The sequence below is a fragment of the Polyodon spathula genome, chromosome 38 (assembly GCF_017654505.1).
Source record: "Polyodon spathula isolate WHYD16114869_AA chromosome 38, ASM1765450v1, whole genome shotgun sequence".
Classification (NCBI taxonomy): domain Eukaryota; kingdom Metazoa; phylum Chordata; class Actinopteri; order Acipenseriformes; family Polyodontidae; genus Polyodon; species Polyodon spathula.
The window spans coordinates 1339188-1353899 of NC_054571.1; the positions used below are offsets into that span (position 1 = coordinate 1339188).

At 40.1% G+C, this 14712-nt stretch overlaps 1 protein-coding gene and 1 long non-coding RNA gene across 2 annotated transcripts in view; one reads left to right on the top strand and one right to left on the bottom strand.

Moving 5' to 3' along the window:
- Positions 1-1897: 1897 nt before the first annotated feature.
- LOC121304546 lies at positions 1898-8458 on the bottom strand. The gene is made up of 3 exons (XR_005947972.1): positions 8282-8458; positions 6371-6476; positions 1898-2672 (listed from the first exon to the last, which is right to left on the bottom strand). It is a non-coding gene; the product is annotated as an uncharacterized LOC121304546 (long non-coding RNA).
- The window catches only part of notch3 (notch receptor 3), a 52044-nt gene continuing 43836 nt past the window's right edge, over positions 6505-14712 (top strand). Inside the window, exons 1-2 of the mRNA XM_041235726.1 lie at positions 6505-6811; positions 8729-8801. Coding sequence (XP_041091660.1) covers positions 6751-6811; positions 8729-8801 — 134 coding nt within the window. The 5' untranslated portion in view covers positions 6505-6750. The remainder of the gene's footprint in view (positions 6812-8728; positions 8802-14712) is intronic.

Sequence of the window (14712 nt, forward strand, 5' to 3'; positions counted from 1 at the left end):
TAATGAACCTTTTTGATAAAACTCGAACTAAACAACGTGTTTCTAGTTATTGTACGCGCTCTCAGGGTGTTTTATTTTTCGTTACTGTAATTTTTTTTTCTCCTTTACCAATAACAGGAGTTAATTAAAGGCCATTAATATTTCATGCAATGGAACTGTACCAGATGTTTCAAAATAATGGAACGTTACAGAATTAAGATCTAACATCTTGAAACATGAAGCGCTTGATTCTAAATGTTTACTCCAAATGAACATTATTTATACATCAAGGACAATCAGACCCAAGAAAGTTTCAATTTTGAGGAAAAATTATTTTGCCATAATTATTCCTCTGGTGTCTGTGAGTGTCGACTTAATTAAAAGGGTTTTTTGGGTTGTTTTTTTAAAGCATTTGTAAACGTTCCCTAAGCTTATGGAATAAAAACTTCCAATCCACTCCAACAAGCGGCCAAGAAAAATTAACCCTTTAAGGCACAAATAAAAACAACGCGAACTTTCTTATATTTGCAATGAGGTGCAGAAACAGGGTTTCAAATGTACTGACTAGAGTTTATCGAAATTATCAGTTTCTTCCTTGTGATGCTTGAGTCGCTCTCAAATGTGTTTTAAGAAGAAATCGCTTGAGAAATTTATTAGCTGGCTAATTTATCTTTTTTTTTGACTGTACAGACAGACAATTGTCTTTTCTGATTGAGCTGTTCCCTGTTTCTTACCCCTGTCTGATAGCTTCAATGGAAGCCTCATACACAGGCCTTTGTTTACATCGTGACATTAAGGCCTGAGGGATTTGGCCTGGACAAGAATCCAGAGGCCTCGGACACAAACCCTTTTCCTGGCCCCTGTCATTCTGAAACCTGACGCTATATATTAAAAGAAGTCTTCTTTTCTTACAAGAATTATAAAAGAGCAGCCATAAACTGTACAACGCAGTAGAGCTTCGAAACAATATCCCGCACACCCTCACCCTTGTCATCTCTGTCGTTTTGGTTTATAAATCTTATTGTAGTACTTTTTTTTAGAAGGGTGGGACTGTGGGTTAGTACTGGGGACTAGAAAGCTGCATGCTCCCCCACCAATACAATGCAAAGCTCAACATGCTTTTAAATGCATATAATCACTGCAAACTGGATAATAATACCAATGGAACGATAATCTCAACATGCTTTTAAATGGAAATGACTAAAAACAGAAGGTGTGTAATACCAAAGGCATGATAATACAGACACCAGACCTCTTAACCATGCAGCTGCAAATGACCGTTGCAAGAAGAAAACCAACACTGCATCTGTGCACTTCTGTGCACTTTATTGCCTCAACAAGCCCCTCTGTAAAGTTCTTGAAAAGTGCTTGAGGGCTATTTATATTATGCACACGTGTCAACAGTCCCTACATGGTTGGGACAGTCCCAATATCCTAGCAAATGTCTCGCATCCCGATGCATAGGAAGAAAGTCCCAATATTTACCCGCAGAAAAAACCCAGAGTAGAGTTAGTGAAAACCCCACTCTGTGCTTTTCATGCGGCTGACACACCTGCTGATCACTAACTTACCAGTACATATATATATATATATATATAGAGAGAGAGAGAGAGAGAGAGAGAGAGAGAGAGAGAGAGAGAGAGAGAGAGAGAGAGAGAGAGAGAGAGAGAGAGAGAGCTTATTTGCTTTGTTTACACTGGAACAATTTGAACTGCCTGCTTTTATTTTTTTTTAATTCTGAAGCTGCGTCCTTGCCCTAAAGTTCAGAGAGAAGTTCCACCTTTCGCTAATAACCTGTAATTGTGAAATTACACCCCTGTCCTAAGCCCTCTCACTCAACAGAAAGAGAAGCAGGGTGACACTTGGAATTTGTACAATTATTTAACAGATCCAAAAACAACACTCGGTGAGACCAGAATAAAAATAAATGAATGAAAGCGTTTAGCGGTGACACCCGAAACCTACAATTGTACAGCTGACCCCAGAGCGATTTACTGCCATGTAGTTTGTTTTTGACAGTTTAATTATACACTGTATTAACCCTTCAAACAGCAGGACCCTTTGCTGGGGGTGAGCTAGCAGTTATTCTACTATTAATCGATGGTCCTGTCTACCTAAACATGCCTGTGTTTTGAGGATGCATTATTCTGGGAACTTTATCATGCTATCAAGGCTATAAAATACCTACTAAAAAAAAAACTTATTGAGCAATGCAACACAGTCACTGAATCAATGAGTGATACCATGGGAAGTGTAGCACCCTTGTGATTGGCTGTTATTCTAGCTCAGCGGATTCCGATTGGTTTGGTGAAGTTGTGATTAAAGTGCCTATTGCATTGTGCTCTGCGGCAGTGTGACCTTGTGGTGATGAACACCCGCCACAGCAACCTCCTTCAGTGTGATAACCTGTGCAGTTACACTGGGCAGCTTTAGTGTAATTAAAAGTGTGTTTTAATTGCAGTGTGTCGTGAAAGCAGTGAGATTCACACTAAAGCTTTGGTCTTCTGTGGAGTTTAATAGGTTCAGGCATGGAGACTGGACTGGTCACTCGCCCCCTAAGAGAATGGGTTCTCCCTCCAGTCCAGGGCAGGCCTGAGGCATAGAGACTGGACTGCTCCCTCCCTCCCTCAATCTCTAAGAGAAAGGGAGGTCCCTCCAGTTCAGGGCAGGCTTGATGCATGGAGACTGGACCTCTGCAAAGAAAATGATTCAGTGTCAAGGGAAAGTGATTCCAGAATTGTGGAATCATCTGACAGAAGTGAACACCATTATCAAAAACAGGATATGGTAGCAGTGACAAACCTTATCTTGTTCATAGGCAATGGAGTACATAAATACCAAAGATTACACATTAGATTAATGATTTAATAATACAAAACTATATTTTGAACTTACAGGGGTGGATGCATATTGTTTTAACTTGTATGAACAGGAACAAGTGAATGCCCAAAGGATTTACTCAACGTGATAAGGCCTTACACTACCGCAAGAAGGCAGCTATCTCATGTACACTCAAACATAAACTGTAAACATGTATTATACTAAAGACTTTTGTGTAATATCATGAAAGAATCGATTTGCTTTCTGTATAAATATTTAATTTAAAAATGCTCTGCTCTCTACTTGGACAACTTGAAGTGAATGCAGCACACACAGCAGCCATCAGACCACCTATGTGAACTTTCGATCAACAGAAGATAGTCAGACAGACAAACAGACAGACTGACTTTGTCCCTGTTACCCAGAAATAAAAAAGAGTATTCCATAAGGATTATTAGATTAGTGCACGTAATTACAGACTACTGCACCATTCCAGATACTAGATACTATTGTGTGTTGACAACAGGTGTATAAGATCTGCCCCAGGCTGTGCAAATCCTGTGTAACTCAGCCTAGTGAGGAAAGAGCTGCTATACAGTGGCACTGGTTTGGCACTTGTATTTATTTATTTATTTATTTATTTATTTATTGGGGGGGGGGGTATCTATAAACACCATAAAAAAACAACTATAGCCCAGGGGGAAGAAAAAAAGACAATTAAAAAAGACGTGTACAATTCCACAAACAAGCTTGATTCACAGGACAGAGAAGAAGAGCAATAGAAAAGTAAACACTGGCCAGCTTTTAAATTCGTGTCTGCTTACAATTCCCCTAAATGAAAGCTTTTGAAAATGACGGCGACCCGGACGGGCCTTTTCTCATTCCCAAACGTTTCTTTGTGTTTGTGCGGGTGTGTCGCACTAAAATGTATTCATAATCAGTGCCATAAGATTTCTGTTTAATTCTTAAATATTTTGTTTTACACAGTGAGATCAACGTCGTGTTTGTTTTTCTTCTATATACATTTGTTTTTCCATATTTCCAGTTATAGTTGTTTAAAATTATGTACCGTTGCTTTTAAACACTCACACACACACACACAGTGATAATAAAGAATTGTTTTTGTTTTTTGTTGTAAAACATTGCCGCTTGTTTTTTATTCTCTTAAACATCGTCTAAAATGAATTAAAGATACAATTGAGTCGTCCTCAGTGTGCGGCCATCCCAGTCTCTGCAAACAACAAACAAGTTATTAAATATAAGCATGCATAAGCTTGCACCGTTTTCTTTTCAAGGGTGAATTTCTTCACTTAAAAAGTCACCGTTTATAAAATGCTCTATCAACATTTCCCAGTAGACGCTCGCTGGATAATGAAGACCCTGCTGCGTCGCGCTGTGTATTTTGAAAACAAAAGTCACTTGATTGTATTACGCGTATGGCGACACCCCTGCCTTTGAAAGAAGAGGGGGAACCGCAGTTCTGCTAACCACCTACTAAGACCGTCACCTCCCCACCCCCCGCCGGGAGACACAGCCTAAAACCGGGCTCTATTGTGATGCTGATCAGCCCCATTGTCACGGAAGGCAAAGACCTCTGTTTGGAATAATCATCGGCTACATTACTGCTGAACAGAGGGCGCATTGCAACGACAGCCTGCAACACTGTGTCACTACAGCCATGGCCAAAGGTTTTGCATCACCCTATATAACTAACTAATGCTGCTTCATAAAGTCGAGCGAAACCGGTTGAATAATAATATTACGCTAACATACTGAATTGCACACAGCTTTTTGTAGCTTGTTTATTGAAAAACGTGACACTTCGAAATCTAACATGAAATACTTCTGTTTGCTTTGCTACGAAGCAGAAATCTAAGTGCAAAACTAACTAGGCATCTTGTACAGGCAATATAGGCAGGGGTGTAGTGCCTGGGGGTCGCGGGGGAGCGCCGCTCCCCTACTTCTCTTGCGCAAAGAGAGCACCGCTTCTCTACTACACGTGGAGCATATTGAACTGTTTTTTCTCCTAATGTAAGGAGATATCCACGTGTATAACCCATATAAGCAAAGAATACAATCATCGTAAGAAACCCTTGAGATAAACAATGACAAAAGTTGGAATATAGCATGGCTGGTCTGGAACAACAGGTGTGAATAACGCAGAGAGGCGATGGGAAGCTGTATCAACGCTGTGCTGAGGTGTAGTGAGACCCACATATAAGAAATAATGTAGATAACATAAAATAAACATTTATGTAAAAGATCAAACTCAATCGCAACAAGCAAATAATGGGTACCTGTGGCCTTACGCATCTCTTTTTTATTTTTGCAAATGGATGCACTTCTGTTACAAAACCGCAGTCTCATTCGCTCTTCAGCGGCTGCAATAGGACAGTGAGACGATCTGATTCTGGATCAAACTATTCAATATACGAGAAGAGGGAGTGGGGGTGACCCCTGTGTTACCTTGCGTCCACACTGTCAATACCTTTTAGAATTTTGAATGCTTGAATATAATAATAATAATAATAATAATAATAATAATAATAATAATGACGGCATTTTAATAATGTGGGTATTAGTGTATGAAACTGGGTGTGATAATATGTTAAATATTTGTTTATTTATTTATCTGTAATATTATAAATAAAAATTAACAATAAAGTTGCTTTACAGTACAATTGTTAGCCCTTTCACATATCGTAACTACTAGTGATAAACTGCGGTTTTGTAGGCCCAGTGGCGCATAAAATCATGTGTATTCATCCCTAACAGAACATTGTCATAGAAACCGGATTTTGACCAGTTATATCTTTCAGCGTTATATATCATGCATTACACTGTATATGACCTGAGTGATTATACAAAGAGGCTCAGACAAAAACTCTTCAGCTGTGTAGAAAGACAAGTAAACACAGTGCAGCAAACCTGTTAATCTAGTAACCTCTATATATAGGTTTTGAGGATATGTTGGTGTGATGACGTTTAAGGCTAATTTGTACTTGTTCAATTTATTTACAGGTTCAAATCACCCTAAGCTTAAAAAAACACACTTGTTGAAATGTTTTTATTATTATTATTATTATTATTATTATTATTATTAATAATAATAATAATAATAATAATAATAATAATAATAATAATAATAATAATAATACACATTCCTTAAAAATGCCAATAATAATCAAATACAAAGCGTCCTTGTGTAACTGTCATTAATATCATTGCGATTATAGTTGAGTGCAAAGCTATAACGCCCAGGCAATAAATGAGAGCGCTGTAAAACAACCAGCTTCCCAGAGTCCTCTGTATTTATCTCACTGATTTGGGTTTTGAAATTCCTCTCTGGTCTCCGGGGGCCAGATTATTGTTCTTTTGGTTTTGGGCTCTCCAGGAAATAGCTGCCAAGGAACAAAGACCCGGCTTTTAAAACATAAAGTAGTCCCACCTCTTTTTTACTTCTTTTGTACTAAATTCACAAACAATCAAATTCACGACCAAGTTGTTACACTAACATAACTCACAAAGTCACCCGTAGTTAAAAATATATGTATGTAAAATGTGTACTTACGTCTTATATCTAACTCATCGATTTAAACTCAAAACTCCCTGACTTGTCTTGGGCGGAAGGATCCCATTGTGCCAGGCAAGGAGGCGGAGTGATATCCCACTTGCGCCTGATCCAGAGTAAAGGAAAGAAAAAAAGTTTTCAAAGTTCCAGCAGAAGTTTTAAGAAGCGCTGGGTTACAGAGTCCGCTTGGAGGAGTAACAGGGGACGAACGGATCGTTTTTGCTTTTGTACAACTTACAAAAAGAAGAGAAAAAAGAAGAAGATTTGTGCTTTATGTCTCTGTTAGCCGCAACGTGATTTTCTGGGAATTTTTATTCTGCATGCATGTTTTTAATGGATGTATTGTAACATTGTGAAGCGAAGAATCAGTTGTTAGCGCAATGGGGAATTACAGATTGTGGATTTTCCTGTGGATTCTGTCACTTTCTCGTGGCTGCAAAGGTAGATGTCAGTTTGTTCTTTAAATCGTAATACTGCTGTGCAATATCTGTGATCAGACGATCGTGCAACTTTTTTTTATTTTATTTTATTTTATTTTGCTTGTAAATGATCATATTCATTACTGTGTGAGGTGCAAGATTGTGGTCAATTTCGCTGGCAGCCTGTCGCTTTTGGGTATACAGCACAAGAACGAATTTGCACATAAGGCACGCGTGTTTTCATATTTGAGAAACAGGTGTGTGTGTGTTTATTTTTTTTTCCGTGTGCTATAAAGCTGCAGCAATAGCATCGAAACACTTTCCCCCCTGTCTCATACCAACTGAACTGCGGCGTACCATAAAACACAGCGTCTGCGTATCACTCCTAAATACAACTTTGTAAAACATTGTGCATTCTTTTTTTTATGGTAAAACAGGTTTTTATTGTATATATAGCATTTACACATAATACATTGTAGCGCTTATATAGCGCTTATTATATATATAGATATATATATATATATATATATATAATATATATATATATATATATATATATATATGTATATATATTTAGAGTAAATTTTATTCAAGTGTGTGTGTGTGTGAATCGCGTCAGCTCATTGGGTACCATGTGTGCGTCTTTCGGATGGTTTGCAATGGAATTTGTCTAGCCCTAAGGGGGGGGCCGGTACTAATGCTATGTTACTGGCTCAGCGGCACCGTGAGAAAAGGATGAATCGCAGTGTCCGCCTTCAGCACACTAGCCCTCTCACACAAAGAGAGGCAGCCAGCTGCACAGCACAGCAATGCGCATTACCGTGCAGCCGGCATCCTCAAGTATCCGGCACCTTGGCACACAACCGCGCAACAGATCTCCTGTCAGGCCCTTACAACTTTTAATCGGACTTCTTGTGTTGTGTTTAATATGTATCTTTATTGTAAGCGGGTAAAAAATAAATGTTTCGTTTCCCATGGGGGTCTGGGGTTTGATTTGGGGGAGGATGGGTTAGGGGGGGAGGGGGGTGTAAGAGAATATATGTTGTGAAAAACAACACGTTGACCAATAGTCTGTTTTGCAACTCAGTAAAATACCTACATTTTTGGGATGCCAAATTAAGGTTTGCGGTTAAATCGCCCCCCATCGCAAGCATTTTAGTGCTTCTCTGGTTTTGTTCCCTTTTACTGTAACACGGACAGGCACTCTCAATTCAGAATTGCACACCAGGAAAAGGGCTTTTTATTAATTTGCCTAAAGGTTTTACTTGACTCTCTTGATAACTCCTCGACTGGTAGAGTCTAGTCACAAGAACGTCTCTATCTGAGCTGCCTTTCAATAGTCATTATTTCTGTACAGTAAACATCCCAATAACTGAACCGAAGTGCAGTCTGTGGTACAGCGAAGCCAACAAACTAACGGACCAGATATTATTGCCCGATGGAAAAACAGAGCAAACACGAAACTGAGAGAGTCGTAAATCCATTCACTTACTAATTCAGTCACGGCGTGTTTGCAGGTTTTTTTTTTTTTTTTCAGAATTGTTTGAATAGAAACAGCAGATCTCCACCGCTATCTCCTTCTCGCCCAGTAGACAAACATAACAGTTTCCTTGTTTGTATAGTGTATGATTAATACAGTGTAGCGCACCCCCATGCCCCCCAGCCACACACACACACACAACAACACAAGGCAGGATACTTTTATACAGAAAAGTAAAAAAAAAAAAAAAAAAAAACTAATTTGGGAAACCAAACGGTTCCAATGTGATTTTTCTGACCGTTTACTGTAGTTATTTTACTTAAAGTGCCGTATACCAAACGCTGCACGCTTCCTGTGTTCTTAAACCCAACCCTGGACGTTTTATAACTGGCTTTATGTTTTCATTTTTGTTTGTAAGTTGTTTTTATTTTTATATGCCTTGTCTTTTTCTCTTTGCAGGTTTCAAATGCCAGGATAATTCTAAACCCTGCGCAAACGGGGGTACGTGCGTTGAGAATCAATCGAGATGCGTGTAAGTGGGTTGTTTCTTTTTTTTTTTCTGTTTCATCTAAAACGCTATTAATAACTGTATTGTTTGTCATAATAACATACAGCCTATGCGCTCCCTAAAATCAGAATTTGACGTTGGTGGTCACGTCACCATGGGGCCCGTAGGCGACTTGTTCCCGCCAGATCTGCGATCCCTATGATAATGGACTGAATGGAGGCTATTGCACAAGTTACCCCCCCTGCCCCCCCCCCCGGCCCCCCCTGCAAGGAATCTCAGTCGTCAAACAGTTGCCGTAGTACAGCAACGGCATAGCATATTGACTGTTGTGTCAATTAATGAGTAGCGGAGCTATGTGTTGGAGAAGGGAGTGGAGGCCGCTTCCATGCAGGCAGTGAAATTTAACAAAGCCCATTTGGCTCTTTAATATGTTTTAGCTAATGTAGGCTACAGTACAGACACTGTGTACAATAATGGGAATGGATGTGTGCACTCTCTCCATCTATCTATCTATCTATCTATCTATCTATCTATCTATCTATCTATCTGTCTGTCTGTCTGTCTGTCTGTCTGTCTGTCTCTATCCCATATATAAAACAATGTAAAATATTTTATATATATATGTATATATAATGCACAGGAAATATTGAATCATGGAACAGCAGCCTTACAATGTGTTGTGCTGTCATGAACTTACAAAGCACTGTTTGTCATTGTTGCACGCTACACAAGTTATATATGTAAAGGTTTGTGGATAGTTCCCTTTACCTACATGAACTTCAGAGCACAAAGCGAGGACGTTTGACATCTGAACTCAAATGGGAGATCTTGTTCATTGTTCATTATGCTTTTGGTTCTCTTTTTGTTTGTTTTTTGTGGAGCACTTCTCGTTTTGTTCTGTGCATCGTTGTGCTCTGTGCATCGTTTTGTTCTATATGCATCGTTCTGTTTTGTGCATCGTTTTGTTCCGTGCATCATTGTGTTCTGTGCATCGTTGTGTTCTGTGAATTGTTGTGTTCTATGCATCATTTTGTTCTATGCAACTTTATCATGCTTTTGATAGCGAGGTTGTAAATAGACAAGGCTGATGCTGCCGAAGTGAAGTGCTGTCCTCCTGACTACTGTTATCTCTTAGCGTTTGCTAGTGTGTAATTTGTGAATGTCTTGTAATTGGAGCAGGCAGGGTTCCAGACCCCAGTTGGTACAGATTTACTATTCAGATACAGCTCTCTTGCCCTGATGCCCCTGTGTGTGCACCTCCGCCCAGTTCACAAAACAGCCACTGTTATATAATCACAGCGTAATTGATTTACTTTACCTTACTTAAGACACACCTATAATAGCTCTTTAACTGCTTTTGCTTAAGGGAGAGATGTTCCCATTAGGTAAAGAAGCAGGGGTTGGTTTCAAGCTTTGCGTGGAGCAGAAATCCAGAACTAGCGCTAAATTCAGAATAGAAGAACTTACGGGTGCATGCTGTGTGATTGCAAACAAAGGAAATGCTCATATACTGTGCCTGTTCGCTAGACCCTGGAGAATGTAATAAACTGATCAAAGGCAGTGGGAATGGTTAGGCTTGTGGTATTGTCCCTGTGTATAAGCGCTGTATACGTTTTGTGATGAAGTTCATGTAGGATTTATAAAAGGTTCCTTCATTCTTCCACAGACAGTAGCACCAGCCCCACTGCCACCAGGGCTGGTTCTAGTGTGCGCTACTGTCATTAACGTTGCAGACTCTTCTGAAACCTTGCTGCACTGTCCTCTGCTTTATTAAGTGTTTCCACACACACACACACTGAGCTTTTCCTGAAGCACTGCCCCCTTCACTATGCTTTGACCACAGTAGCCTTATTTTTGTATCCTTGTGTGTTTTACAATGAACGGGGCAAGGCTCACAAGAGCAGCTGCCCTGAGGCACCTGAGTCCTTCTCCCTGGCTTTCAATAGAGTCAGTGATGGGGCGTGTCGTGTTCTTTCATGGGTGGAACAGTGAAGGTTTTGTCTGTCAGTGTGAGTGAGCGAGTGAGTCAGGTGTATTGGAGATAGTTGATCTTCTGGAATTCAAGCATAACAGGTGGATCAAGTATTGCCTGCGGCGACACACGCACGCACACACACACCTGAGACACACTGGTGGCCCGTTCTCCCCCCCCCCTTCCCTCCCTTTTAGAATTTTCCAGGTACTGCTTTGCAATAGCCGTTTTATTAGCTGCAGAGTTAGTGATTCATATCCTGTATTATTTCAGCACTCTGCTTTATCAGAAAGTTCAAAGTCATGTAAAGCTTGCTAGAGCACTTTATACACAATGTTTCAAATCTGGCTATGGTCACAACTGAAGTGAGCTTAGAGCTCTCCTGTGTGGACAGCATTTGAATCCAGGGGTTCCCAAACTTTTTTTTAATTTATTCTGAGGTTCAGCTGCATCGCTCCGAAACACAGAGGAAAAAGCAGCCCGACTGGTCTGAAAATGAAATGGAAATTGCAGGGCACAGGAAAGCAGTGGTTGCATTTCAAAAGGTTTTCATTCAGCCGGGATAGAGTTTCTGTAACTACACACCTGTGTTTGGAAAGGAGACGGAGAACGGCAAACAGGCTTCATAATCAGGCCAGTGCCCATTTAAAGGGACAGATCACCGCTTTGATTTAGTGGTTGGCAAAGATGATTAATGCAGCGGGGGCGTGGCAGCTGGCATTGGCCTGAGGTCCAGTAATTACTCCTTTCGGGCTCTCGAACCCGTGTACCCTCTGTTCTGCGGGCTTCTGTATTTGCCTTACACCCACAATCACTGGAATCAGAATAGCCTTCTGATGGAAATCAAAAAGAAGTGCTATTAAAAGTGTAAAATGACAGGGACAGTGAGGAGGGTCTTACTGTGTTGTCATTGCAATTTACAGGTACACTGTTGGAATGAACTGTAGCATTCTGCTCTTCTCTGCAATGCAGTGCCAGTGTATTTTTATAAGTGTTGGGTGGCTACCGCTAATCGAGCTTAGGTCTGTCCTCGGCTCTCCACGCACCAGCGGCCCCTGTGGTCTGGCCGGGCGCCTGCGGCTTGCCTGTAGTCTGCCCAGAGCTGCGTTGTCCTCCGACGCTGTAGCTGTTGGCTGGCTGCATGGAAACTGCAGTTTAAAGTCCATGAAGGAGGCGTGGTGGTCCAGTGGTTAAAGAAAAGAGCTCTCTACCAGCAGGCTCCAGGTTTAATCCCACTGACTCACTGTGTGTGTGACCCCGAGCAAGTCACTTAACCTCCTTGTGCTCCGTCCTTCAGATGAGACGTAATACCGAGGTCCTATTGCAAGTGACTCTGCAGCAGCATGAGTTGTTGATGCAGAGTTCACCCCCCTAGTCTCTGTAGGTCGCTTTGGATAAAAGCATCTGCTAAACGAATAATTCGTAATAATGATAAATATGGATCTAGTTAGCCTCAGTAAACTAAACCCAGCTTCACTAAGCCAGTCGGCTCTTGAGCTGTGGCTGGGGTGCTTGTTTGTGAGGGGGGGGGGCACGGATGTGAAAGCATTGAAAGAGAAGGTTTAAAAAGATTATTTTCAGGCAGGTTGGGTACGTTTTAGAGGCAGGTGCCTTGACGAAAAGTCACATTCTAGCACACGGAAAGAAAGCATCCAGCTGCCCAAACGCCTGTGTGCTTTACTTTATCGAGCTTTTTCGAACGCCTTTGTTGCTGGTTTAAGATCATCTAAAATTAAGAGCTGATTATGCTTTGATGTTACATGGTATTAAGGTAAGTGATAAGCCTTGCCGGTTTATACACAAATAACCTTTTGCCCTGTTTGAAAAAGTGGGGCACACCTGATAAGCACACATACAAATAGTTCCTCGTTATTGTCCTTTGAGTGTTGCTCAGGAGGATCAAGAGTACATTTTGGGAAGCTGAACGAAAGCAAAGCAGGCAGGTTCGTTTTTCTGAGCAGAGATCACGCTGTTGCTTTGCAGTTAGTGATTGTATTTCTGCAACAGGCCATTTGCACCATTTCCAAAGCGTCACCAATTTGTGACATTTTTGTCGTCTCAGGTTGCACCCAGATAAGAGTGCACAGCAGTCAAAAGATGATAGATAGGCAGGGCTGCTTCTCATATTGCAACCCATAAGTTTTATTAAAGTTTACAGCTGATTATTTGCCTTGCTAAATTGTCTTGATAAGCTAGGAGATGCTTTCTAAAAAAATGTATTTCTACATTACGCTTCGATTAACCGTAACCCAAGATCACCCCCCCAATAATTCATATAGCCCAGCTTTCTTCTGTTGTTTGAACGGGTGCAGTGTTAGAAAGTGGTACATCATCACAATGTGGTAGGCATACCAAAACTTGACCCATGTAATGTTAGAAAGTGGTATACTGTGAGATTTTGGCACAGGCGCAATCAATTGCGATGTGATGTGTTTTCCTATTGTCAAACAAAGGTACATTTACCATTAATTATACATTATTTTGCAAACTTAAACTGGAAACAGACTCAAAAAAGAAAAATAGTTGCAGAAGTAAATAAAAATGTACAAGACCTGATGTATTGCACATGATAAATATTTGCATACTATTTTCTTGATGGTGGGAAAAATATGATAAATTAAATTTAAAAAACAGCATAATGTACCAGATTTGAACGGGCACGTCCATGCTTTCTTAGCGGAAGTGGTTTAGAAGCGGTTTAGAAGTGGTTTAGAAGCGGTTTAGAAGTGGTTTAGAAGTGGTTTAGAAGTGGTTTAGAAGTGGTTTAGAAGTGGTTTAGAAGTGGTTTAGAAGTTTAGTTTAGAAGTGGTTTAGAAGTGGTTTAGAAGTTTAGAAGTTTTTAGAAGTGGTTTAGAAGTGGTTTAGAAGTGGTTTAGAAGTGGTTTAGAAGTTGTTAGAAGTGGTTTAGAAGTTGTTTAGAAGTGGTTTAGAAGTGGTTTAGAAGTTGTTTAGAAGTGGTTTAGAAGTGGTTTAGAAGTGGTTTAGAAGTGGTTTAGAAGTTGTTTAGAAGTGGTTTAGAAGTGAAGTTTTAGAAGTTGTTTAGAAGTGGTTTAGAAGTTGTTTAGAAGTGGTTTAGAAGTGGTTTAGAAGTGGTTTAGAAGTTGTTTAGAAGTGGTTTAGAAGTGGTTTAGAAGTGGTTTAGAAGTGGTTTAGAAGTGGTTTAGAAGTGGTTTAGAAGTGGTTTAGAAGTGGTTTAGAAGTTGTTTAGAAGTGGTTTAGAAGTGGTTTAGAAGTGGTTTAGAAGTGGTTTAGAAGTGGTTTAGAAGTGGTTTAGAAGTGGTTTAGAAGTTGTTTAGAAGTTAGAAGTGGTTTAGAAGTGGTTTAGAAGTTGTTTAGAAGTGGTTTAGAAGTTGTTTAGAAGTGGTTTAGAAGTGGTTTAGAAGTGGTTTAGAAGTGGTTTAGAAGTGGTTTAGAAGTTGTTTAGAAGTTTAGAAGTTTAGAAGTGGTTTAGAAGTGGTTTAGAAGTTGTTTAGAAGTGGTTTAGAAGTTGTTTAGAAGTGGTGTTAGAAGTGGTTTAGAAGTGGTTTAGAAGTTGTTTAGAAGTGGTTTAGAAGTGGTTTAGAAGTTGTTTAGAAGTGGTTTAGAAGTTGTTTAGAAGTTGTTAGAAGTGGTTTAGAAGTTGTTAGAAGTGGTTTAGAAGTGGTTTAGAAGTGGTTTAGAAGTGGTTTAGAAGTGGTTTAGAAGTGGTTTAGAAGTGGTTTAGAAGCGGTTTGGAAGTGGTTATCAGAAAATAACACGACTCCGGTTTGCTGCACTTCTCCTTTTCCCCTGGCAGCCTTCTTTTCAATATGCTTAATTGTGCCGTAAAAACCGTGTTTACATGACATGTCACAGACACTAGTGGTACAGGGTTTCTCACAGCTATTTCAGCTGAACACAAACACTGGCATGAGGGCTCACATCCTCCTAAACATAACAAGCCTGTGCGTTACACTAACCGGGGCTCTGCACCTTGTCAGCTTA